At 40.2% G+C, this 27901-nt stretch overlaps 2 protein-coding genes and 1 long non-coding RNA gene across 13 annotated transcripts in view; 1 reads left to right on the plus strand and 2 right to left on the minus strand.

The window, feature by feature from the left end:
• Window positions 1-304: 304 nt before the first annotated feature.
• LG13H15orf40 (linkage group 13 C15orf40 homolog) lies at window positions 305-12767 on the minus strand. Of its 2 annotated transcripts, XM_019743448.2 has the most exons (5): window positions 12636-12767; window positions 11446-11572; window positions 9292-9419; window positions 7743-7840; window positions 305-2951 (listed from the first exon to the last, which is right to left on the minus strand). In XM_019743448.2, exons 1-4 carry the CDS (start codon window positions 12747-12749, stop codon window positions 7745-7747), a joined length of 465 nt encoding a protein of 154 aa, XP_019599007.2. In that variant the 5' UTR covers window positions 12750-12767; the 3' UTR covers window positions 305-2951; window positions 7743-7744. The 2 variants fall into 2 exon arrangements, with proteins under 2 accessions (XP_019599007.2, XP_019599006.2); XM_019743447.2 differs by lacking the exon at window positions 305-2951 and having other exon boundaries at window positions 4600-7840.
• A 9-nt stretch (window positions 12768-12776) lies between these two features.
• Window positions 12777-27901, plus strand: part of LOC109453617 (uncharacterized) — a 30533-nt gene continuing 15408 nt past the window's right edge. For 3 of the 8 annotated variants that reach the window (XR_012491470.1, XR_012491467.1, XR_012491468.1), the window contains exons 1-3: window positions 12777-12991; window positions 18561-18672; window positions 23056-23195. This is a non-coding gene — a long non-coding RNA (uncharacterized LOC109453617). Of the gene's footprint in view, window positions 13090-18560; window positions 18673-23055; window positions 23196-27901 lie in introns of all 8 variants that reach the window. The other 5 variants (XR_012491471.1, XR_012491469.1, XR_012491473.1 and 2 more) reach the window with 5 other exon arrangements.
• Window positions 15676-27901, minus strand: part of BTBD1 (BTB domain containing 1) — a 29370-nt gene continuing 17144 nt past the window's right edge. For 2 of the 3 annotated variants that reach the window (XM_074318336.1, XM_019743433.2), the window contains 4 exons: window positions 25470-25662; window positions 20823-20910; window positions 17950-18096; window positions 15676-17475 (listed from right to left, as the gene is read on the minus strand). In XM_074318336.1, the coding sequence (XP_074174437.1) occupies window positions 17317-17475; window positions 17950-18096; window positions 20823-20910; window positions 25470-25662 (587 nt within the window). In that variant the 3' untranslated portion in view covers window positions 15676-17316. The remainder of the gene's footprint in view (window positions 17476-17949; window positions 18097-20822; window positions 20911-25469; window positions 25663-27901) is intronic. The other variant, XM_074318337.1, reaches the window with a different exon arrangement.

The following is a 27901-nucleotide window of genomic DNA, read 5'->3' on the forward strand; positions in this document are numbered from 1 at the left end:
CATGAGCTGTGGATACCACCCCTCAGATTTTGAGATTTACAGGATGGCATGGGAGGAGGAGGTTAACAAGTCTTCCTCAAAACGATGTGCCTTGACTGCCCCCTTGCAGGATTAAGAGAAAGCATTTCCATAAAGACCCTGGCGCAAAGCTGGGCTCCCAGTAGGTGCCCAGTCCAGGTAAGCATGTATCTGCAGATGTGGCGTGGGGTGTCCGTGGGCTGACTTGCGTGAAAGTACAACTCCCAAATCTTTCACCAATGTCTCTAGCAGCTGATGGGCTAATTCAGTTGGTGTTTTTGTTCCTGTCTCCAAGGGGCATAGAGAGCCCCATGTATTAATTACCAGTCAGAATTTCTCTGGGTTTAAGTGACTTCTCCTGAGACCGCCTCAGGGATAGTGTGATGATGATGTCATGTTTTTTTTTCCACTGCTGGGACTTTTAACTCCCTAAGGGATCCGGCCTCTTTGTCTGAATTAGATAAATAAAGCTACCCTAATTAATGTAGGGTAGAGCTTTTTTGTTTTTGTGTGTGTTTTTCTCATTTACAAATTTCCTTCACTATGTTTTGTGTGTATAGAAAATAAATATTATAAAATGTGAAACAATACAAATATGAATAATCGGCAGCCAAACAGTGATTATGGTCTGTTGTGTATGCGTCTCCTTTCCCATGCCCACACAAATATATATAACTTTGATACATGTATACATTTCTTTTTTACTAAAGTTTAAGGTTATATTATATATAAAAATACATATACACACAAGTATATTATTCTTTGTTTATGCAACAGAATATAAGACATCACTCCAGGCCAGTAGTTATAGATTAAAAACTAATGATTTAATTTTAATGACATAATATTCTATAATACAGATTTACCACTGACAGTATGATTATTCTCCTAGGGGTAGACACTTAGCTTGTTTCCCCTTTTTGGCCCCTACTAACAATGCTTCATTGTTTTTGTCCATATATCCTTTGCTGTTTTTAATGTTGTGTTTTGCGGGGGGTAGTCTCAAAAGTAGAAGTGTTGAGTTAAAAAGATCTGTGTTCTTAATTTTAATAAATGCTGCCACATTTTCTAAAACACTGTAGCAATCTAGTCCTGTCCAGAACATGTGTCTCCCCTCTCCCTGTGACTTCAACTTTTGTCCAGATGGACACAGGCTTTCATTTTTTAAATCAGAGTACCTTACACAATTGTCTCATTGTTGATCTTTCAGTGTTTCTCACCTGGGACACTGATCCATTCTGTATATGTATCTCTTATTTCTCCAATAGTTTCTTGATGATACCTTTAAATCTTTTTCTGTTCCAATTCTTTGGTTCTCTTCAGGACTCCAGTTATGTATGTGTTGATTTTCCTTTGTCTGATTTTTACATGTCATTTTCATTTCTTTGGTCACCTTTCTCTGTCCCACCCTCTAAATCCCATGCCATGCTTTCAGTGTCTTCTCTGTTGTGTGTTGTTTGCAACATTTATTTCTATGATGCTTTTATTTCTGTGATGCTTTTATTTTTTATTTTGAAATTTGATTGGCCATATTTCAAGTCCTCAATAGCCCTACGAGGCTGGCAGCACAGCTCTAGAAGACGACTAAAGGCTTGGAGTTCTGTTGACTCGCCCCCTTATTCTCCAGTGTTCCAATTCCTGAGGTATCTCTGGGGAAACCCAAGGCTCTGAAACAATGGGAAAGCCACTCCGATAGTAAAACCACATCACGGGTGAGGAGAAGGGTTTCATATAGAAATAACCACAGAGCCTGTAACGTGTGCTGTGAAGTTTGGGGATTCTCCCCTGCCCACAATCTAATAGCAGGGGGATTGGATGGCACAGCTAGGATTGTAAAATGCGGAAAATCTTATCAGTGTAATTATAAGGATTGTCTGAAGAAAGCCTGTGTGGGCAGAAGTAGGTGGTCTTCCCCCACATACATAGCTGGAGGCCAGAAGAAGGGAACATCTGTGCCATAAATCATCAGTGTCCAGGACTGTCCCAGGAGAGGGGCCGGTAACAGGTAATGGGAGCTCCAGATGCTCACAGTTCCGTGACCCTGGCCTCATTTCCCTGGTTCTGAGCCCAAGCTCTCCAAGCAGCCTTCAAACGATGACTGGCTTCTTGGAGAGATTTCCCAAAGGGTCAAAATGTACTCACTAGAGGATCCCACTAGACAGTCTAGTTGGCAGATGTGTTCTTCACTCAAATTAATAAATTGGCATCTTGTTTAGAAGTTAGTTCCCGTCAATTATCCAGCCCAATTCCATTTTCAAAAATACTATGGGGATTTCTGAAAGCTGCCGTGTTCAGGGAGGCAGGAGGGACCAGTCTGATGCCAGGTCCACTGACCCTGGACTTCTGAGAACCCAGCCGACCTGGGTTCAGACCACACTCTGGCCTGAGCTAAACTCAGGATGTGAGGGGACTGAGCCTCAGAAATGTCTCTGAGAAGATGCGACAAGAAAGATCATCGGTCTCCGGCACTGCCAAAGGGATGTCCTAACAGCACAGTTCAGTTTGTCTTCAAATAACGGGGCTCTCTGCTGTGGCATTATGGTGCCACCTCTTGCATGTACATTGAAAATCTAGCTTCTTAAATGTCTCTAGTCACATGCATTAAAAAAAAATCTGATGTGGGGGGCCATAGTGTGTTCCAAAATTTAGATTCTGCATTACAGTTAAGGAAGTACTTCCCCAAATCCCTAGCATTTGTAAGAGGAGGGATGCTGGTAGTCCCCAGCCCAGGAAAGAGCTGCCTCCCAGAGTTTGTGAGCTGGTAACTGTCTGCAACTTGAAACACTGCAAAAGTGCCACTTACATCCTCTGGTTCCTTCTCCATCCTCTAGCTGGCAAAGGAGTGAGGAATGGCCCACTGGAATCAGGGGCCAGATGAGCCGGGTTTTTCTTTCTCAGGCAGGTCCTGTCCATGTATACTGGAGGCAAGGCACCTCGCAGTATTCAACCCAAGTTATTAATAAATTCTTCATAAATCATTTATCATGTCTTGAAGTCGGGGTGATATGTGATGCTGCAGTACTAGGACATCAGATAATAGTCACCAAACCTCATTTATGGGCTGCCTCCAGGGCTGGACCCTCAGGAGAGCACAGGACAAGAAATGCAGTATAATAATGTCACTTCATAGACTGTCTGCTGGTATTCACTTAAAATTAATGGGGGTGGGCAGGGCTAGAATCAGGTTATTAGACAAATAATGTCCAGGAGTTGGAGATTTTGTGTTCTCAGGCCTAGGTCACGGGCCTGTCTCAGTATTCTTGGGCCCAAGCTGAAAAAAGCTGCATTAAGTAAACTTTCATAGCAAGTCAAGGCGCCCAGGCCTTAGCTGTGATTGTCATTAGTGGGGGATAGCCCTGTGTGGGACAGGGAAGCATTAGACCGCTAACGGCTGTTTGCTGAGGAAGAAAGGGAAATCATGTCCTCAAACACAGCTCCTGAGCTAGTTCCTGCCTCCGCAACAGTGTCTGATGACAGTGTCACTGGACGCATCTTTTTTATTAAAAGACACTGTATGTTTCTCAAAAAAACTGATTAGGCAAAAACATTCCTGTTAAAATATGGCCATTTAAAATGAAGTAAATTATTGTAATGGATATTTGTTGATTCCATCCAGTATCCATTTCTTTCTCTGTAACTTCCCACTTTTTATTCCGGTACCTCTCTATTCACTCCTTTGCGTCTGAGTAGGCTGACTGTCCCATCTCCATCGCTAGGACGGGCTTTAATTATCATCTAAAACAATGAGGGTAATTCTCCTCTTTTTTCTAGCCACTGGTTTAGGTAACATGTGCTATAGGACAGCATTCCCTAACAGCGCCTGGTTTAGAAACTGCACGGCCAAATTTGGGCTGAGACACAGGAGAAGCTGGAAAAGAATTTTCACAGCTCTTCTGAGTGGACTTTCTTCCTACTGGGGCAGAGGGTGATATGTGGATCTCCTGTCTTTTTGCCTCCATGAAGGAAGTGGGCCTGAGGATAGAGGTGGCCCTGCTGAAGAGAGTTGGGGAAGAAAAGAGAGATCTTAATGACATCCCTGAGCTGTTGATTCAAACTAACCCTGAAGGAAACCCTGCTTCGGGACTTTCCAGGTCTGTGAGCTAACAAATCCGTTTATTGTTTAAGCAAGATGGAGTTGGGTTTCTGTTACTTGTGAAGGAAAGTATCCTAACAAACAGCGATCCACGTAAAAAGCACAGTACAATGCCTTCAGAGCACACAGTGGAACAGTGTTGAAAAGAGTAGAAAAAGTTCTGCAGCTAAGACCGTGTCAAAGAGGAGCACATCTGGAGGTAGTACAGTGTAACGGTTTAGAGAAGGCAGCTGAACATAACCCATGCTGCCAGTAATGTCTTCTGTGGTCTTGGACACGAAGGAGTGAGAGATGTACTAGATGAGTGGGTCCCAGCTCTTTTACCATCAGTCATTTTTATTACTGGTCCTTCTTGGGGATTTTGTATTTTTAAAGATCTTGACTATCAACATGTTGTTCTCATGTATTCAGACAAAGCACACAATTGCAAACCAGCTCTTCTGATATGCAAAGTCAATCAAATTATTATTTATGTCACCAAATTGCAATTTGCATTGAATAAACAAGATGTTTATTATTAGCTTGTGAAGCTTTAATACAGATGTGGTTTCTGATAGGCTTTTACAAATACTGAAAATAGCTTCCAGGTCCGCCTTCTTCTAAGGCTCTTTGGAGAGGGCCTAAGAACTACCAGATTTGATGACTGCAGTTACCATTGAAAGAAGAAAACAATTCAGTGACTTCTCAATAATGATAATTAACACTGAATTACAGGCATGCCTTAGAGATACTGCGGGTTCAGTCCAGACCACCACAATAAAGCAAGTCACATGAACTTTTCAGTTTCCCAATGCTCAGAGAAGTTATATTTACACTCTCCTGTACCCTAGTAAGTCTGCAGTAGCATTGTATCTAAAAATCCCAATGTACATACTTAGTTAAAAAGTACTTTATTGCTATAAAATGCTAACCATCATCTGAGCCTTCAGGGAGTCGTACTCTTTTTGCTGGTGGTGGGTCTTGCCTCGATGTTAATAGCTGCTGCCTGATCAGGGTGGTGGTTGCTGAAGGCTGAGACGCCTGTGGCAATTTCTTAAAATAAGACAACAGCGAAGTTTGCCACATCGATTGACTCTTTCTTTCGTGAATGATTTCTCTGTAGCATGCGATACTGTTTGATAGCATTTTACCCACTGTAGAACTCCTCTCAAAATTGGAGTCAATCTTCTCAAACCCTGCCACTGCTTCATCAACTAAATTTATGTAATATTCTAAATCCTTGGTTGTCATTTCTACGATCTTCACATCATCTTCACCAGGAGTAGACTCCATGTCAAGAAACCACTTTCTTTGCTCATCCATCAGAAGCAACTCCTCATCTCTTAAAGTTTTATCATGAGACTATAGCAATTCAGTCACATCTTCAGACTCCACTTCTAATTCTAGTTCTCTTGCTGTTTCCACCACATCTGCGGTTGCTTTCTCCCCTGAAGTCTTGAACCCCTCAAAATCACCTATGAGTGTTGGAATCAACATCTTCCAAACTCCTGTTAATGTTGGTATTTTGATCTTTTCCCATGAATCATGAATGTTCTTAATGGCATCTAGAATAGTGAACCCTTTCCAGAAGGTTTTCAGTTTACTTTGCCCAGATCCATCAGAGGAATCACTATCTACGGCAGCTATCGCCTTGCGAAACGTATTTCTTAAATAATAAGACTTGAAAGTAGTAATGACTCCTTGAGCCATGGGCTGCAGAATGGACGCTGTGTTCGCCGGCATGAAAACAACATTAATCTCGTTGTACATCTCCTTCAGAGCTCTTGGGTGAATAGGTGCATTGTCAACGAGCAGTAATATTTTGAAAGGAATCTTTTTTTCTGAGCAGTAGGTCTCAACAGTGGGCTTAAAATATTCAGTAAACCATGTTGTAAACAGATGCGCTGTCATCCAGGCTTTGCTGTTCCATTTGTAGAGCACGGGCAGAGTAGATTTAGCATAATTCCTAAGGGCCCTGGGATTTTCAGAATGGTAAATGAGCATTGGCTTCAATTTAAAGTCACCAGCTGCATTAGCTCCTAACAAGAGAGTCAGTCTGTCCTTTGAAGCTTTGAAGCCAGGCACTGACTTCTCCTCTCTCGCTATGAAAGTCCGAGACGGCATCTTCTTCCAGTATAAGGCCGTTTCATCTACATTGAAAATCTGTTGTGTGGTGTAGCCACCTTCACTGATTATCTTAGCCAGATCTGGATAACTCGCTGCAGCTTTTACACCAGCACTTGCTGCTTCGCCTTGTACTTGTCTGTTATAGAGACGACATCTTTCTTTAAACCTCACGAACCAACCTCTGCTAGCTTCAAACTTTTCTTCTGCAGCCTCCTTACCTCTCTCAGCCTTCATGGAATTGAAGAGAGTTAGGGCCTTGCTCTGTATTAGGCTTTGGCTTAAGGGAATGTTGTGGCTGGTTTGATCTTCTATCCAGACCACCAAAACTTTCTCCATATCAGCAATAAGGCTGTTTTGCTTTCTTATCGTTCGTGTGTTCACTGGAGTAGCACTTTCAATTTCCTTCAAGAACTTTTCCTTTGCATTCACAACTTGGCTAACTGTTTGTCTCAAGAGGCCTAGCTTTCGGCCTATCTCAGCTTTCGACATGCCTTCTTCACTAAGCTTGATCATTTCTAGCTTTTGATTTAAAGTGAGAGATGTGCGACTCTTCCTTTCACTTGAACACCTAGAGGCCATTGTAGGGTTATTAACTGACCTAATTTCACTATTATTGTGTCTCAGGGAATAGGGATGCCCAAGGAAAGGGAGAGAGACGGGGAATGGCTGGTCAGTGGAGCAGTCAGAACACACAAAACACTGATCAGTTAAGTTCACTTTCTTGTATGGGCATGGTTCGTGGCACCCCAAAACAATGACAATAGTAACAACAAAGATCACTAATCACAGATCACCGTGACAAATACAATAAAATAGTTTGAAATATTGTGAGAATTACCAAAATGTGACACAGAGACACACACAATGAGCAAATGATGTTGGAAAAATGGTACCTAGAGACTTGCTCCACACAGGGTGGTCACCAACCTTCAATGTATAAGGCGCAATAACTACAAAGCGCAATAAAATGAGGTATGCCAATACAACTCTTGATTATTCTTATTTTTTCATAAAATGCTCAAGAGTTTTAAAAAAGTGCAGAAAACATTTTTGCATATAGATGAGCATTTAAAAGTATACAGTAAGACTACAAAGCGGTGTGATAGGTTTTCCTTTGTCACCTGTAAACTGAATTAGAAGGCAATCCCTATCTAGGTTCTAGTTGTTCTCCTGTATGGTGTGATCCTGAATAAGACTCTCAACTTCTGGATATCAGAAGTCCCACCACAAAATGAAAAGGGGCTGAATCGCGTCATCTTGAATATGCTTTCCAGCTTTGTTATTTTGCAATGTCATGAAATCAGAGTCACATGTTCCAAGCCGTTTGGCGTCAGGAATTTTAGAACCCATGTTCAATGTATAGTACCTTTAAAATTTCCTTTTTTGAGACCTGTTCTTATTTAAATATAAATCTACATCTATATTTACATGTCCTTCTGTGCATTTAAATATATTTTTCTATTTGACAGCCTCTTCGTCATTAGTATAAAAACGTTCATCAAGGTTGTATTTTTTCATTTCTTACTTTTATTTTTGTTCAACTTGCTTTTCTAATTTCTCCAAGATCTCTTCTGGAGTTGTGGAGGCCAAAAGTTTCACCACTTTTTCACGAGATTTACCACCCTAGATTAAAAGGAAAAAACCAGAGTTTGGATAACACAGTAAACTTTCTAACACCATTAGAGACAGACCTCAGTTGTATGCATCACGGCCACGTCCTTGTGAGGTTGTTAAGCTTCCCTCACAGCTTAGCTACCACTTGCTCAGGGAATCCTGGTCAAACAAAGAGTACTGTGTTTCCCCGAAAATAAGACCTAACTGGAAAATAAGCCCTAGCATGATTTTTCAGGATGACATCCCCTGAAAATAAGTCCTAATGCATCTTTTGGAGCACAACTTAATGTAAGACCTGGTCTTATTTTTGGGGAAACACGGTACCTCTTAGCTTCCACCTTACTACAAATGCTTAGGACTTTCCAGGGTTCTTACCTGCAGACATCAATTTCTGTAATAAAAGCTAGGCATTACAATTTTAAATGAATATGGGATCCAGATGCATAATATTCTGGTTTCCAGTAATTCTTTTGTTTAAATTAAAAGTAAAAATTTTTTTAATTACCAAAACAAATATTGCAATTTTATGTAAACTTTGTATAAAAATAATTCCAAAATATAGAACAAATTGCTATTCTTCTCTATGCTGTTACGCATTTCTGAAAATTCAAAAAAATAAGCATCCACATATCCAAGGTATTGTGATCCCATAACCACTAAAATCCTTTGAAGAAGGTAAAATTTGAGCAGGGATTTATGTAGATGGGTAGAAGAGTGGGGAGTGCTTTATGGGCAAATGTCAGAGCATCACACTGGCAGAAAACCAGGAATGACCTGCTATAGGTAGGGGACGGTGAGGGACGTGGCCTGATCGGATGGAGCCTATTAACCAATGACTGAATGCCAGCCGGAACCTGGACGGGAGCTCGAATGCAGCACTGGAAACCAAGTACGGCTTTAAGGCATGTAAGCCGGGCTGGGTCTCACCCGTGCAGGATCCATTTCAGCAAGTCCAGGGTGATGCCCAGGAACGTGCATTTTATAAATCATTCCCAGGTCATCTTGCTGCCCACCCCAATGCAAACCAGTGGTATGAATGACTTCATATGTGCGTCTTCTGGGGGAAGGAAAACATGGGGGAACAGAAATGTTTGATGGACTCACAAATGGGATGAGCAACAGTGCAAACTGTTTTGGGTTGTTTAGTATGGTGATGACTCAAAGGAAGACAGGAGCAAAATTAATCTGACAGAAGGTACAGGAATGAATTTGGAAAGGAGGACATGCTGGAAACGGGGGCAACTAAGGAATCTAAATAGCGAGCGTGGACAGTCTGAATAAGGATCAAGGCTGCAGGAAAGAAGGTGACTAAATAGGAAGGATTCACAGATTTAGTTGTTGAATGAATACGACAGTTAAAAACAACTAGTTTTTCAATTGTTTTGGGGGAAAAAAAATCAGTATTTTAGAAATCCTAACTGATGTGTAATAACCAGAGATGTTTAGAGAGAGAGACATACCTTATCCAAAACCACATCACTCTTCCTGAGTTCTAAGACCTTGGAAAGATACCGACAGAGTTCAGCGTTTGCCTCTCCTTCCGATGGAGGTGCTGCAATAGCTACACTTACAGCTTCAGCTGTCAAATCTAGAATGAGAACAGTGTGGACTTTATTCTTAAGGATTTCTTTTTATTCATGAAATGAGGATATTTTGTCAAAGAGTCTGCATTTGCCTGGCACACGGTACGTTTTCAATGAATAACTACTGGATGAAGAAATGAACAATTAAACTAATCCCACTTAAGGGAACACAGTGTGCCCTCACCATTACAGAAAAGAAATCCAGGAAGAAAACAAATATTTATCCCACCCCACTGACCAAGATGGGCCTACAGAGTCCTGGGCAGTATCCTGGATTTTGGCAACTGGAAACTGTACTTGATTTGATAAGAAGCGCTCCAGGCAGAGCGTCAGGAGCTGGGGTGTAGCCCCCGCAATGTCACAGAGGAAGGGAGAACGAGGCAGCTTGCTGGACTGTACAAGGCTGTGCAGGGTTTCCTCATCAGGACAATGACAGCACTGGGCTACATTCATCTCTTACGTGAAATGCCTCTTGAATGTTTACAAAATGTAATATTTAATAAACATTTACATAACACTTACACTAAGTTTAAGGGCACACAGACATGTTTTAGGGACTCTACACATATTAACTTGTTTAATCCTCATAACAACTTTAGGAAGAAGCTACTAATACCAATATTACCTCCATTTACAAATAAGGAAATAGAAATCAAGATGTGCCCAGGATCACATGGCTAGAAAGTGATGCTGTGATTCAAAAATAAGTTTGGTCTCATGCTTTGAAATCCAGGGACAAAGAACATTCCTTCTGAATAATGGTCCTGACTCCCCCATCAATACAGCCTGCCTGTAGTCCTCCACTGCTATTTCTGAGAGAGAAATATTTGCTCAAAGCAGTTGGCCAGTGAGCTCGAGCTGGTCCTACCTGTGGGGTTACTTAAGCATTTCCGCACACTCACACTTTGCCTGGGTAAACAACCTGGCCACAGGATCCACAAGGATGAGGTAAAACAACCCTCCTCCTATCCTATCACTGATGCTAAGGCGCACATTTTAATCTTGAAATCCAGATGTGTCTTATAATAGATGCAAATAAGTGTTTAACTGATATAGATTTTGTCTTACCTACTGGTACATAAAATACCTGTGTACCTTATCGTTGAGGGCACCTTAGATTTGATGAAACATGGTATTCCAACAGTAGACAGTGGCATAGCAAGTACTTAGGAAAATGCTGGCCAAGGAGGGTATGGCCAAGAAACAGCCAAGCTGACATGGCCACTTGTGCAACCAGCCTTAGCACCCCATTTCTAAGGTCTTCTTTTCAAAGTAATTTTTAAAAATTGGAATACAGAGCTTTAGAGGTGAAAAAGACATTCAAGATAATTCAGATCAATGGTTTTCAACTGCTCAAAATTCTCCCCTCTACACCCACCACCAATTTCCCCTGGAATCCCAACATTTAAACAAATGTAAACATACGTAGCTACTCAGGAACCCTGTCTGCTGGCCTCCCCCTTACCCCACAGAGATTCGTGAGGCACCTTTTAGGCTCCAGGCAACAAATCAAGTCTCTAACTTAGTCCAACTATCTGACAGATGAAAGAACTGGACCCGGAAATGTTCCGTATCATTTTGATTTAAAACAAGTTCACACGGGAGTTGATCAGTGCTCTTAGATCTCAGGTTTCCTCTCCCTCCTTGGATCAATGGTCATTACACGTCACTAAAATGTCCCTTCTTTCTTTCTCTGGCTGATATCTACAGTTCTGGAATAGGGCAAACTAATAATCTAACCTATACATGCTTCTACATGCGTCCTTTCTAAAATACCTTATTTTTTAAAGGAAAATATACAATGGCTTTTCATCTAATTTTGTACCTTTTAAACATTATATATTCACTTCTAACACTGGTTTTACACATTTACATTAGAATCTAGAATTTAAAAATAGAAAAGCTTCTAACTGCAGATGTGAAAAATATACTTGGTTGTATAGGATAAATTTTCAGTTAACCAAGGCAAAGGGAAGCGGGAGGGGGGACAGCTGATTCATACGTGACTCCCGCCCCTGTGTCCAGATATACCTGTTATAGCATTTTGCTTAGAACCAGGTTTGGCATGGATGGCTATGGTGACACAACCTTTAGGATCAACTGCCACAGGACCTAAGGGAGGAAGTGGTCTCTCTGGCTCCTTGCTCTGGCTTTTCCCCTAAAACGACAACAACAACCACACTACAACTTTACAGATTACAAAATATTTTCCCACACCTTTAATCCTTCCACTAGTCCCTTTCACCTTTAACCAAGACAACCCAGGCTAATCGTCTGTGTCCAGGAAATTCTGGCCACGTGGAATGGCTTTCCAACATCCTCCCTGGCTCAGATCAGTTTTTCCAGGAAGCCTTCCCATCGACCCCAAAGGGCATTTTCTTCTTACCCTGGAAGACCTGCCTCTGGCTTCCACATCTTAGTTCTGGTTCCTACCGGCTGCTGTGTATTCCCATCCCGCAGGCGCAGACACCTCGTGTTATTCATCTTTGTATCTTATGAAGCATAAGCTAATACATGTTTGTCTGGACGTGTATATATGTTACATATGTGTGAATTTAGGGGACAGGGAGGAACACCGGTGATATTTAAAGGCCTACTATGTGCCTGATGCTGTAATAGAACTTTCCATTCAGCAAACATGAACTATGCACCGCGCCAGCCTGTAGGCAAAGGGTATATGTATAAAGGTGAATAAGGACACGTGATCCTGGACCTCAAGGAGCTGGGACTATAGTCAGGGAGGAAGAAATTGTCACACACTGTGCCTACAGGGGCTACAAGACGCGCACAAGGCGTCGCTGCCCCCAGAAGGGAAGGAGGTCCGGCCTGGGGACCTGCCAGCAGGCGGCGGTAAGTGAGCTAAGTCTCAGAGACCGGTTGGAGTGAGGCCTGCAAAGTGGGAGTGGCGTGTTCTTGACAGAAGGGGTGCGGTTGGCCAAGGTGAGGGAAAGCGCAGAACTGAGCCTCGGGTGGAGGCACAGGCCGAAGGCGCTGCCGGACACGAGCCCACCGAGGAGTGCGGGGAACGAGACCAGAGAGGTCAGCAGACGCGGCCCAGGGAGCACCCGGGTGGAGCGGCCGGGCGAGGCGGGAGAGCAGCCGGAGCCCCGAACCCATTGATGCTTCCACACCCCGCTGCCCCGCTGTCTCTCCTGCGCTCCTCAATGCGCCTCCCGCGGCCCACCCCCTTTTTCCCCGCTGCCACGAGACTTGCCACTGACTTTGTTCGTCGCACCAGCTTTTTTCGGCATCTCAGCACCTGCAGATAACCAAGCGGCGGCCGGAGCACCACGTCCCAACCCGAGCGGCCTTAGTCCGCAGCCCAGCCGGAGCATCCTCTCCCAGAAGGCGGCGGGGCGGACGGCCAGCGCCGGAAACGCCTTCTGCGCCTGCGCACGCCGCGGGCGGGCGGGATCCCGGAGCCTGCGCCTCGGCTCCGCCTCCGAGGGAGACACCTGCCGGCGGCGGGAAGAAGACTCCTGGCTCCAACAGGCTCGCGCGGGCCCCTCTCGTCCTGGAAAAGTGGCCCAGGAGACCAAGAGGTGGGGAGCTGGGCTCCCACACACCTCCACCGGTGGTAAGGTTGTGTTACCTCTGCTCTGTTTTCTTCCTGGGAAGAAAGGACAAGGAGTGCACAGCGCCAGGTGTCTTCTCGCTCCCGCAGCCAACCCGCAGGTGCGGACAGAGCCCCGCCAGTGGGTGTAGAGAGAGCCTCGTGCCCTCTTAGCCCTTGGGTACTGTCCATTATGTAGTGATGGAGCACCCAGCTTGCCAGGCGCTGGGGATCCCACGATGTAGTGAGGGGGGTAGCTAGTTGAGGGAATAATTTGAGTTCACTGTGAAGGAATTAACTGGTATCTGGAGGGGCACAAAACATTAAGACTTTTAAAAAAACTGGATGGGATTTAACCATATGTGAACATTGATAGGAATAAGCCAGGAGAGGGGAGGTAACAGGGAGGTGGTGGGGTTCTGAGCACAAATGGGGACCGACCCACCTACGGAAGCCTTTGTCAGGTATCCCTTCCTTCACAAATGTGACAGCCTAGGCGCACATGCAGGTGTGTTTGTAAGTTTGGGGGGAGGAGCTGGAGTTTCTTCCATTAGCTGAAGGAGGGAATATTGAAGGTGTGGGGAGAGTGGAACAGATTTAAATGCCCAGGAGAATGGCAAAGAGCTGACTGTTGAAGACTCACCTGGCTGCCCCAAATAGTCTAGTTGAACTTGGAGGCCATGAAATCATCATGGCCGCCATCTGTACAGTATCATTTTAAACACTTGGACTCAGCAGCCAGATAAGGTTAGACAATTGGCTTCATCCAGGTGGGTATGAGGGACTTGAGGTTATTGATGAAAGTGATCAAAGATCCAAAGTGGAGAAAGAAATAAAGGTCTAAGGTGGAGTCTAACTGGGTAGGGAATGAAGAGGGTTGACAACGCAGAGAAGGGAACGGCAGTTTTAAGGATCAGTAACAGATGCAGTTGGAGCGCTAGCAAGAGCTGAAGGAGCATAGAAGGTTGTGGTCAGAGCTGGGTAATGACTGTGCTATGTCAGAGGTGGTGCAAGTCCACGTGACACGGTGCACAGGATGTCAGGTGCACTGCCTGATGTACAACGGTCAAGGTCACTGGAGGTCGGGAGGAAATGGAAAGCTGGGTTTGGATGGGTTGTCCACCCCACACGGAGACCAAAGCCACTCAGTATGAAGGCTTTGGTAGACAGAAGTCAACCACGTGTTAAATCAAAGCCTTTTCTTTGAAATCAGTTAAGAAACAAGGCACAAAAGCTGAAAGAGCATTATTTAGAGTTTGTGAAGTCATGACAGCCTCAATGAGAGCTTTGACAATTATGATTGAAATAAAGGGGCACCTGGCGATGATGAATTATTAATCGCATCTGGCAATTGACTAGATGGGTGAAGGCAGAGAGAAGAGGTGCCTTGCAAAGAACTTCAGCCTGTCCCAAGGGTGATTCAGGAGTGGGGGGTGGGGGGTGGAAAGCCATCAGCCTCATGTGCCCCCCCCCAAACTGTGCAATTGACTGGTTGCTCCTGCTCAACGTCTCTGCCTTTGGAGGGGAAAAGAGAATGGGAAGAAATGTTGCCCAATGGTGTGGGAAAGAACAGGGGCTATGACCCAAATGGCAGAAAACCCATAAATGTTTATATTGGCTCCTATTTTATCTTCTTTCAGTTCTTAGTAAAGTTCCAAGTAAAGCTTGTCATAGCTTTGCCCATGGAAAAGATGGACTTTTAAACTGTATAAACTAGGCAAGACAGTGTAGATGAACCATGTAGCTCTGGGGCTGGAGCTGACCGGGTGGGATCACTAGGGCACCATCCCTTATGAAGGATGCATCTAATTCCAGGGACAATTCCCCAGTTGTGAATGTGGAAGACGAGAACAGGGAAGCAGAAAGTGATTTGAAGGACATGGGACTAGAAAGGGAAGTGGAACAATACGTTTTAGACATACTGCCTTCAAAGACCTGGCTCTCTCTAATGTCTTACAAGCTTGTCTATTCCCGGGTCAATTTTTTCTTTAAAACTCTAGGTACTACATATGTGGAACTAAAAAAACACTTTGATGATACAAATAAACAATCTCAATTTGTTGGGAATAAACAAATTGGTATAACCACACTTAAAAAAAAAAAAAACATATTCTATAGTAAATACACATTTGCCAGGTAGCTTCTGGGGTCTTACTGTGAAATTGGAGAATAGTGACATGTTACTTTGGGACCCAGCAAAAAACAAAACAAAAAAACTTTTCCCAGCTCTAGCTTTGGAGATAGACTTGGGTTTTCATTCTGCCTCCTACCACTTATTGACCATTTGAAACATGAACTTCTTTGCATGTGAATAGGGTATTCTAACAGTCCTTACCTCACAGCGATGTTGTGAGAAACAAATGAGAATGTGTGTCAGGTCCTTAGTACAGGGCCTGGTACCCACTAATCACTCCAGTAGCTATTGCTGAGACTAAACAGTGAGATGGTCATCACACTAGCCAATAACAAGTAGTCTTCATTCTCTCGCCTCCTGTGATTAGAAGAGGGGAGAACCCGAGACCATAAAAACCTGATCAAGAAACAGATGACAGCAGCTGTTATTGCTGCAGTTCCTATGTCTTGTTTCGTGTTCCATTATGTACTTCTGTAAATTAGATATACAGTTACACCTCAATGAACTAGAACCCTTGTTCCAAAATGGCATCTTACACTCAACTTTTAGAAGAAAAAGACAAATGACAAAAAAATAAAAAATAAAAGGATAATATTTATTTTTTTTAAAATTCCAGGGGATGTCCCATATTAGTAAACAGTTGTTTCTCGTGCCTCCTACTGGCTACCTTCAGTTACCATCATTGTTCAGTGCTACACACCGGGAGCATTTGAAATGCCGCAAATGTCAAAAACCATAAACATACCCTTAGCATACGATCTTTTTTAAGGCAGAAGTTATTTTCCATAATGGTTACTACAAAGTGTTTGCTGGTTAATCTTTAAACAGAACCAGACATGCCATGGATATTCCAGTTAACTGAGGTTTAGGTCCATATGGTCATGGTACCAGGGATAAAAACATTTTCCCTTTTCTTCAGCAATTTCAAGAGACGTCTGCCACCAACATATCTCATTATCCTCTTGAAAACAGAAAATGAAATACGACTTTAGATGAAAAAATTTTATATCCTTATTACTATTTAGAAAAAATTATTTTTAAGATGAAGAACTGTGATTTTAATCATCTTCCACAGCTGTTTGATATACCTTGAACTTAATTACACATTACTTTATATCAGAAAATCACTTTTAAAAGAATGTTATTGATATTAAAATTGTACTTTATAATAAAAAAGAATATAAATGTCATTTTGCCAGATATACTTCCTATCCTCCTCCTAATAATACCTGTGACATTTGTGAGGTCAGGAGTATTCAATATATTTTACTTCTTGGATAGAACTGTGTAGGTGACAGGAGTCATTCTGTTGGATACTTCAAGTTTCAAAATAGTTGTTAGAAATGTTAGCATTTTATTTCATTTCTTGCTGTGTAAGATTATCGCCACCATGTTGAACTTACATCTGTTTAACCAGTCACCAGCATAGTCACCATCCTCTCAATCTTGGGAACTCTTGGCAGCGTCCCCCACATAAGACGGGTGCAGTTCAGCAATAAAGAATCCAGTCTTAGACTATACCTTTAGATCCTTAGTTTATATGATACTATTATGAATTTGTACAAATGCCATTTGTCATTTAAAGCTGTATTATGTAACACATTACTATACAAAATATCCTTTTCTGTAAATGCAATGAAAATTTTCTTGGGCATCTATTAGGCCTATTTCTAACAATATTCCAAATGCTAACAACCAGATATTTTAAAAGTCCAAGTATAACATCTTAGTTATTATTTTTCTTAATTGTTTGAAATTAGTTATCTGAGTTAATAGGAATACTGACCCATCTCAACTCTAGGAACCTTCAAAACACTTACACTTAAGCCTATATGCTCATCTCATCTAATCTTCAAAATAGTTAAAACAAAAACAAAACAAACCAGTGATAGAAAACAAAAATCTTTCAATTATAAAACTGTTGAAAGATCATGAGTCAGCTGATCTATGAAATTATACAAGATAAAGTTGAAATAGCTGTTTTTTATTTAAACTATTAAACCCAGTTATCTTTCCCCAAAGGTTAACAAAACAGAAAATCTGCCTTTAAATCATGCAGACATTTAAATCCACATTTACCTATCTCCTCTAAGAAACTAAAATGTTTCTTATCTTAAAGTTATAAACACTCAAACTCTTTTTTGTGGCCATTTTTTTATGCCTTTGAAACTAGACCATATGGTACTATTTCGCCAAGATGTATTATAATGCTAAATTATGTATAAAATATTATTTCTGGTATTTGTCCATCTTCTATTGAAGTGCCATTATTATTGCCAGGGGAACTAAAAAAGAAAAAAGCTGTCTTGCTCGCAGTGGGCGTTTCGTGTACTACTTTCTTCAATCCTTTTGTGCCATAGTGGGAATCTGGCCCCTAAATGAAAACAAAAGGTCCATTAGTAATTTTTATTTAATAAACACTCAATTTAAGGCGATGTTTTAATTCAATGAATGATCTATTATGTTGCATTATAGCTCTTGTATAAAATTTTGTGCAAGTCATTTAATGAAAAATAACGTTTTTTGCTACAAAGCTAATTAATGATTAAAAATACTGGAAAGCTCAGCTACTAGAGAACATGAAATGGTTTTAAGAAAATAATTATTTTATCTTCTGTCAGACAGACACTTGATCTCCTTTCAAACAAAGGGCTACTTCTTACGAAGAACCCTTTCTTTCAGAGCAGAGCTCTGCTGAGGCACTTCTTCCCAGCCTCTTTTGTCCCCCTCTTCCTGGAAGCCTGTCAGTGGCTCTCAGCTTCTACTGAAAACACGCTCTCCGTAGCATGCACGGGAAAACCATGGGCCCCACAAGTTCACCATCTGGACCGTTTTGGATGACTCTTACTTTGAGTGTTGCGCATGCTGTGTAACACACATTGGGCAGGATCTCTATGGGTTCTTTGAACATGACCCTGAATGTGTTAGCAGTCCCATCACAACTAAATCCAGTATCATTTTGTCCCAGAGTCTGCTTTTTTTCGTATTCAATGATCTGTAATTTTCAAAAGAGAAGTTACATGTGAGTTAAACCAGCTGAAACAATGTTTTACAGAAAAGGATATAATACAGCCCTTGGGAATAGCAGAATGGACTACTACATCTCCATGTTGTAATTTTTCTCTACTTTCTGTAACTACCAAAGATGGCTTTAGATATTTATCATTCATCGCACTAAAGATGGGGAAGATGTCAGATAACAGGCTTGGCTGCCGGAGGAGCTTCCATAAAAGACATGGTTCAGGAACTGGCTTTTGAGATGTGTGGATTTTAGCTGTCTGAGGGAAATGAGCCTTTATTCCTTGCTAGCCTATGTCTCGTTGCTAGGAAATTCTCATAGCATTTCTTATGTCTAAATGTTATTTACTGAAATTAAAATGACCTTAAATGCAGTATTCAAATATGTGGATACTCAAAATGTAAAAATTTTGTCTTTTAATTTATTTCACTCTGTACCAGGCTCTGAGGGACACCCTCAAGACTCTCCGGTCATTAGAGAAGACACATACGGTGATTCAGTACACTACCTACAGGACGAGAGCTATGACAAAGTGGTTGAACAGAGGAAACAGTGAGTTTGTCAGAAGGGATGAGAGTTTTAAAAGCTGAAGTCTGAGCTCACTGGGTTACAAGAGAAAGAGCTCCTGTGCAAGGGAATGCCATGTGCAGAGGCAAGGGTCCCAAACCTACCTTTTACACACATCAGATAAAAACAGTGCAAGTAAACCAGGCAAAGCAGTGGTCACCTCTGCGGGGAGAAAAGATCATGAGGGGGCTCCTGGGTGCTGGAATGTACTGTTCCTTGATCTGGCTGCCAGTTACGCAAGTGTGTTCAGTTAAAAAGTGAGCCACAGGTACCACTTACAAGTATGTGCACTTTTCTGTATGTGTATCACAGTTCAATAAAGAAGTAAAAGGGTTTTTAAAATGACAGGCCAGAGCCCTGGAATGCAGCAGTCAGACGCAGGACCTGGTCGTGGCAGTGTCAGCTACAGCAAACCACTTCACTTCCCAGAGCCTGTTTTAGCTTCCAATTTGGGGAAAAAAAAACTTGCTCTGCCTTCTTCCTAGGGCCACTGTTACAATCAAATTATAAAACTCTAGCAACAAAGACAGCAACAGACTATGTTCTAAACACTTTACATGCATCATCTCAACAGGTCCTCACAAAATATAAGGTAGGTACCACTACTGTCCTAGTAGATGAGGAAACTGAGGCTTAGAGAGGTTACAGAATTTGCCTAGTCACACCTTGTAGGTGGTAGAGCAATTCAAACCCAGGTGGGTCTAGCTGGTGTGTGTCTAGGCAGTGCGTGCGTGAGACTAGCCAATGGGGGAAGAAAATAGGAAGTCTTATTTGTATTCCTTTACTCAGAGTATTTGTATTTTATCATTTTAATGTGTCTATAACCCTGATGCCCTCCCTCAGTTTGTCCACAAGGAGTCTGGTGACTTCTGGTGAGGGACCCTGAAGGAAGAGTGGGTTCCACAATCAAAGAGGCTGACAGTGGGCCCTACTTCCTTCGCAGGCCTGCACGTTATCCAGCCTGCTGAAATGGGTTCCTGGAGCCTACTGGACAGGACCGTTAACAATATTTATAAAGCAATTAAAATTAAATGGGGGTGTGATCATGAAAATCTTTTACACCACTCAGAGATTCGCTGTGGTTTTTCTGCACTTAAAAAAACATGGAAAACAAATTTTTCTAACCCGCTTTAAAATAAACAATTTTGGTGGGTTTTGAACGTATTTGTTAAAAATATTAAAAATGTAACTTTATAAGTGGTTTGTAAGAGCAACAAACTGAAATGAGTGATATGAGTTTATCAGCTACATTTTACTATAAACCTTAGCAGATGTGATTAGAAAGTGACCAAGATTTCATTCGCACAGGCAATCACACAATTCTTCCATTTGGAGCAAGGTTGTCTTTGTGAGGCAGTGAGCTATCTTTTTTGGCTGTCATGGAACCAGCTCTTTGAATTGTTGTACACTTTGAAAACATGAAGCATTGTGATCACAAAGGTCACTGAAGTTTTTATTAAAAATAATACATTATAATTTTGGGGAGGGCAGTTTTTTTCTGATAAACACAAGTTTGAAACATTGTTTACTTCCTTTTCTCACTCCTATTTGTTTTGTTTTAGTTTATGTGTAACGTATAAGTACAGTATTGCATATGTATAGTTTGTAAATAAAAGTACAGTGTAGATGTGTTTCTAAATCAATCTTACTAACTGGGCTGTGCATTCAAAAGTGGAAGGGAAGGAGAGCGGTATTTCCCTTCCAGATTAGGTAACACGCCCGTATCAAGAATTGAGGGGAGCAGACCTAAAGAATGAAGCAGGGCCTGGCCAGACAATCAGAAACCAGAGGGAGTTCATAGTAGTTACAAGGAATGAGACAGTTCAAAGTCCCATGACAGAAGCAGGCGGGTGTTGTAATAAGACAGTCACGGCACCGCAGGAAGGACTAACACAGGGGTTTCCTGGAGGAAGGAGAGCCCCTTGTATGTTAATGCTTCTGTGAAGGACCCCGGGCCCCAATTTTCTGAAACCAGATTTTTTCAGATCAATTGTAAAACACAAGTCTCTAGGCTACTAAGATGCTTTCTGATTCCTTTGCTCCTTATACTGAAATTTGGATTTTGTCGAAACAGTATCTTATTTTAAAATTACAGGTTTATTTTAAGATGCTATATAGTGCAGGAAAAAGTGTACCTGTATATTGACTTGATAATCCGTAGGACCATGAATAGATCCATATAAACCAAACCCGACTATAGAGATTCTTCGATTAACTGTGAACCTGAGAGAACAAGGTCAAATATTAAACAACATACATAATTCAGCAAGCATTCATTTTCTGAAGACTTACAAATATTTTGAGTGTTCCCCAAACATCTAATTTTGCTCATAAAAAGGAAAACTACGACAAACTAGATATCCTTGGAAATGTCATCTGCTTACACACACACACCACAAAAACCCCACCTAAAAATAAAAAACACCTCTTTCTAGAGTATATTTTAACTTACTGGGAACTGAAGTTGCACCTGTTTTCTGTACTATACATTTTTGAGTCAAAGGAATTGTACCTAGTACCCACTTTTGCTGCAAGATGATTTCTGCCATTTTGACACATCTGCTTCATGAACACAGATGAGTCAGCCGTCAGGCCTGGAGCGCGGCGTCCCAAATTCTGACAATTCATCAGCTCGATGACTATTTACTGAGAGCCTGTCGGATGAGCTACTCGGCCTGGCACTGGGGAAATAATGGTCAACAAAGCAGGCTCTACCCCTAGTGCCCTTACAGCCTCATGAAGGCCACTGACAATAAACAGAAAAAGGAGTGAGTTATAAACTGTGACAAGAGCTGTGAAGCAGCAAGCCGCTGGACGGAAGCCGGAGGTGGAAGGCGGGCACAGGACCTCACTGACAAGGTGGAGTGGAAGATTTCATGCAGAACAATGAGCAGGTGCAGGCTGGTCATAATGGTCAAAACCACCTCCTGTGCCAGGCACCGAGCTTCAGTTTTTTACGTGAATTATTTCCTTTAGCCATCACAACAGCTCTATAAACTACGCAGCCCAGTGTTATTTTTATTATCCTCAGTTTTTACAGTTGAAGAAACTGAGGTTCAGAGAAACTAACTTGCCTTGATCAGGAAGTGCTAGCAGAGCCAGGACACAATTCCAGGTCTGCTTGGAGCAAAAGCCCATGTTCTGAACCACTATGTTCAAGTCCCCTTAAGACACTGTAATGAATTATTTATAGTTTTCTCTTATAAAATAAATACATGGTCTCTGCTTTAAAAAAATGCAGTTAAACCACGGAAAACTTTGAAGGCATCTCAAAATCCACCATCTGGAGGTAACCCCCCTTCACCCTTTGGTTCATTTCCTTTTCAGACTTTTACTTCTATTTTTCTAACAAAAGGAAAATATACTTTTTTTTCCATGAATGTATTATTTTTGAAATTGTGTCAGAATACATATATTTTTGTAACTTCTTTTTCATGTAAAATGGTAAAAGAGTATTATCGATTCACTGTATTTAAAAAACCCCCACTTGTGAGATAATCTAGGTTATGTGCAGTTTTTATTATTAGATAACAAAACTGTGATGAACAATCTTAGAGCTAAGTCATTTTGCAGAACCTTCATTGTTTCCTTAGAATAAATTCTTGGAAGTAGAGTTGCTGGAGAAAATGAAAGGCATATACTTAGGGCTTCAGATAAACATTATCAAATTGCTTTCTGGGAAGATTAGAACACTTTACACCCTACAAGAAATGAAGATCACTTCCATCTCTCAACAGCCAAGTGTATTTTCATTTCTTTTAGCCATTGAGACACTGATGATTAACAAATTCTATTTATATTTCTTTGATTAGTGAATTCATACATTTGCTCATATGCTTACTATCTACTGGTCTTTCTCTTTAATGAAATACCCACTCATATTCTTTTCCCAATTTTCTCTGCTGACGAGTATCTTTTTCATGTGGAGCTGAAAGACCACGTTATGTAGTTATTTGTGCCTTGTCAGTAATATCCGTTGCAAAAAGCTTCCTGTTTGTCATTGAATTTTATGGTGATTTTGGACATAAAAATTTTGGATTATTTGTAGTCAAATTATAATTTATGCCAAATTTAGAGAGGCCTAACTCATCTTCAGAACAAACATTCATCGTTCCGGCACTTTCATGGTTTCATTTTTTTTTTAATGTTAAAATTTTAATTTTTACAAATATTGGTAGATGTCATCAGTAAGGATCTAACTATTTTCCCAGTGGTTATTCCTTCCTTCACCTTCTAAATGCTCATTTACATTAGGATGGTTTCTGAACTCTGGAGTATCTCCCATATGACACTGACTGACAGCTTTACAATGCTTATCATGTTGCATCCATACCACTCTTTTTAAAAAAGAAACGTTTACTCTTCCAGATTAACTTTAGAATAATTTTGCCACGCGACTCCTCCCTACCAAAAACAAGTGACTTCTGAAAGGAACTGCGTAACATGCATTGGTTAGTTTGGAAAGACATTGTCTGATTCCAGTTGAAATTCTCCAGTTCTTCATCAAGGTATTATACTGTCCATTTCTTACAGGATTTAATCCTGCTACTTTATGTTAATTTGTTACTATTGTAAATAATAACTGAAAATTTAAACATTTTTAAAATTTTATTTTATTGTGGAAACATACATAACAAAATGTATTGTACCATCTTAACCATTTTAAGTGTATGGTTCAGTGGCAGGAAGCACATTCACATTGTTGTGAGCCATCGTGACCATCCCTCTAACTGAATTTTGATGACGTATGTAGGAACATCACTGGTTTTTGCACATACGTGTTATTAATATAAGCGGTCCCTATTCTCTTATTGATTCTAATACATTTTCACTGATTCTGAGGTTGTTTGGATGGACCAGTCGTTTTCAAAAGCCAGAAGGAGGGCTTTTGTTTTCACAAAGGTTTAGGAGCACTGTTGGCAGAGGGTCAGGTCACCAGATTTACTGCAATGCTTAGGACAGTCTGCCAAAACAGAGTTCCGATCAACATTCTTTTTTAATTTTTTTAATTGAAATTAATTGGGGTGACAATAGTTAGTAAAATTACATAGGTTTCAAGTGCCAATCAACTTTCAAATGTGCTGTCAGAATTCATGTGGTGAGACACTTGTTTATAACTACAAGACTTGAACACTGCATCCCTATCTTGAGGTTTCAATAGTCTATCATGTTAAAGAAGTATTCTTCTAGCCCTCGTCTATGAATGATTACATCTGGAGTGAAGGGGAATTTTATCAAGTCTTTTGACAACTTCTGAAATATCAAATTGTTTTTCTTCTTTGATGGACTACTGTGGTAAATTCTATTTCCTAATATTGAGCCATTCTTTCAATCTCCAAATAAACTCTATTTGCTCATACAATATTATTTTTCCAAGGTATTGCTAGATTCAATATGCTAATATTTTACACAGAATAATCTCTTTCCATGTTAGTGAGACCGATCTAGAAAATTTTTCGTCTTGTCAGATTCCTGCACAAGGGTTATGCTTCTTTTCAGTAATTAACAGATAAGTATTTTCTTCTTTTAATGTTCAAGGAAATGATTTGTTCCTTGAAGGTTTGATAAAACTCACCTGTAAAAACCACCTTGTGAAGGGACAGTTCTTTGATAACTTTTAATTCCTTCCATGGAATGGGTCTATTCAGCCTTTCTTCTTCAGTCAATTTTGATAATTTATATTTGCCTATAAAATGATCCATTCCATCAAGACGTTCAATTTATTAGCACAGTGTAAACCCAGAATTAAAATAAAAATCTCCTCCGTATATGATTATATTCCCATTATTTCTAAATGTATGTTTTCTTTATTACCTTTGCCAGAGGTTTATTTATTTTATTGGTCTTTTTAAGTAACCAGCTTATGGATTTATCAATTCTACTATTTTAATTCATTAATTTCTACATTTATCTATTTCCTTTCCCTTTTTTATGGTTTTTTGGTTTCCGTTTTCTAGCTATTTAGATTGAATGCATAAATCATTTATTTCTACTCTTATTTAGTACAAGTAGTTAATTACAACTGTCTCTTTGTGTGACACTTTGTCCACTTCATCCTCTGTATGTAAGTTTTCATATATAGTATTCTCATTGTGAATGATTACTGAATAATTCACAAATGCTTTTTAATTTACATTTTAATCCAATATTTAAGAGTCCTCTCCCCCTCAGAGGTCCATTTCTAACAAACTTGTTATTAGTTTCTAGTTTTATATAAAAGTGCTATTAAATAAGTGAAAACCCAAAAGCTATGTTTTATGAAAACTAGTACTTACTTTGTTTTGACATTAACCTAAAGAATTGCAATAGAACAAAGATAAATTCCTAACAGGATTGTATGGAATGAATCTTTTAAGATTTAAAAAATTTTTTCCCATTCAAAGCTTTTATAAATGCATACTGAGATATTTTTCCATGCAAAGAAAAAACTCACACTAAAGAGAGTAAGATTAAATGTATTAAATTTTAGCTCTAAGACTGTAAAAACAGTGTTTGATCAACTATGGTCTAGACCTCAGCTCCCCAGCAGTGGTAATCCAAACAGAATCCCTGTAACAGAAGGCCTGACCCAATCCTTTGTTACTTTACTTGTTTCCTAAGAGATCCCTTAACTCATAATTCAGGGAAGAGACCACTATGCCTGACTTTTTACCTCTCAGTTAGAAATGCAGTACACAAAGTATAAGATAAAATGTTGGTTAATGATCTCCCACAATATGAGGATAAAAGCTAAAAGCTAACTGCCGCCCCAACCACCCCCATGGCCACAATATGACAGATACCTGATTCGATCACTTGTTCCACTGTAACCCCAACGGCTCTCTACTTGCTGGAATCGATTGATGCAGCATTCCTTCCCTCGGAGACAGCATCTTGGTCGATCAATGTATTCAACTCGGGGTTTAGGATTGACAGTAAAATGAAGAAAGAGATTTACCACTTCACGGTCTGACAAAATGCCAGATTGAGCAGGACCTACAGAAATAAAAATATAAATCTCAATAAAGGCAATTGGATTTCAATTCCTAACTTTGTAATACTCCACATAATAATGTGAGTTCAAATCTGGAAGATGTAAAGTAACAATGAGGTAGCAAAATCTTAGCATATATAATTTTAGCATATATTTAATTTAAAAATCTTTCGAAATCCATTTGAGGTTAACCTAACCTAATGAAATGTAAGTGTTAAAATCATTACTAAATTAAAGCTTAGAGGAAAGGCTGAGATCACAGAAAGACCTCTGGATTTTTCTATCCACTCAGCCACTGAGTACCACGGACTTTTTTGTTCACCAGAAAGAGGAGAGTCATTCAGTGAGGTGAAGAAATGCTCACAATGGCAGCCAGAGCTATTGTTCCTTCTAGTTTTCCCACCTAATACCTGTCTGACATTATAATCCGAACAACGGAATATAATTAGAGGCAGAAATAGATGGGATAGTGCTTTCATTGTCGGATTTAGAAATTAGCAGAGGGCAGGAGCTAAAATTAGAAGAGCCATGGAAGCAGTGTATATGTTATAATTTTCCCATTCACTGTTTCTAAGAACAGAAAAATTCTCGGCAGCTTAAACTTATCCAGGAATAAATGTTGTTCCTCATAAAAGATGAGAGGAGATCCCTTCAAAGCCTGGTAAAAACAATCTGAAAAAGAAACTGCAAAACTAAATTAAAAATTAAAATGAACCGCAAAAAATAACTGATAAACTAGAAATTTGGGTTAGGAAGCCATAAATTCAGATTTTAATGTAAAACCATATATATATATATATATATATATATTTTTTTTTTTTTTTTTTTTTTTTTAAGTGTTGCAAGATTTTACTTGAATCAAAATTGATGACATATACTGCTGGGGAGCAAGATCTCAAGTGCATCCCAAAAGCCCTGATTTTGAAACATTAGTGTTCCTAAAGAACTGAAAATAAGAAATAGGGTGATGTAATAATTTATAATAAAATTTCCTTAGTTGAAAAGTGGTCTTCAGGTCATGAAAAACATTCTCAGATATGTACTATATACCTAAATAAAGTAAGTGATCAGAGAATACACTCCAGTTAACAGAGGAGTGAATCAAAATAAAGAATTCAAGGTGTGTCACAAAAGAACTGGTGATGAGCACGACAAGCAATACAACCTAGAATTAAGTCTAACACAGTAATTGTGTGTGTGAGAAATCAGTTAACGTGAACTGGTTTAGAAAGGTTGAAAGGAAGAACACACTATGCTAACACTCTTGTCTTAGAGAAGGTCAGTAAATATAACTTTTTTACGAAATGGAGAAATAAGGAAATTGAGGGGGGAAAAGTAAATACAAAATTTATATTTCTGAATCTCTAGACAGAAAAAAAAAAAGGCAAAGAAAACACACTTGATAGCAGAATGGAGAAAATAAAGGGAACTCTTCATTAAAACATTTTTTTAAATACAGAGGTAACATGGAAAAAAGAATATAATATGCCTAACAGCAAAAGAAGAAACATTATTTGATTACATAAAAATAGATAAGAAGTCTGCAGGATGGAATAGCCTACGTCAGAAAACAACTATGGACGGAATACGTAAGACAGCTATTTACAGTTCACAGACAACAGCTGAGACAGACACTGCTTCAGAAGGGAAACAGATTGAGACAAAGCCCTGTATCTGTCACCACTTCTTCCCCTTGGAATATTTGCTGATTTGCTTCACAGGTCATAAATGCCAAATAGAAACTGGCAACCTAGAAACTGTGGCAGGCCTCACTTGGTTGAAAAGACAAATAGTGGAATTCAAAGCTAGTAAGGCAGCCAGACAGTGATCCTGAAGAAAGGGACTAAGAGAGAAATAAGACCAACATTTTGTGCACGATTTCTGTATTTGCTGATTTCTAAGCTATGCACAAACAAGAAGGGGGCTGGTAAGAGACTAAAGAGTTACACAGAAATTTCTATTGTCTGATAAAGCATTATGTATAACCTTGGGTAAGGGACTTAACCTCTCTCAAGTTCAGTTTTCTATCCCAGAACACATATACTCTTCATATATTTGTAATATATAAAATGCTAAAATATATGTATACATTTTAAAATATGTAACCTATAATACTATCCTGAAGGGCTATAAGGAGAATTACAAATGCACATACAGGTATCATGTAATTAGGAGAGTGACTGTGGGAGTCAATAAATAACCATCTGCTCCTCTCTGGCACAGGCAGACTGACGGCCTGCC

Source organism: Rhinolophus sinicus, linkage group LG13 (genome assembly GCF_036562045.2).
Source record: "Rhinolophus sinicus isolate RSC01 linkage group LG13, ASM3656204v1, whole genome shotgun sequence".
Lineage (NCBI taxonomy): Eukaryota > Metazoa > Chordata > Mammalia > Chiroptera > Rhinolophidae > Rhinolophus > Rhinolophus sinicus.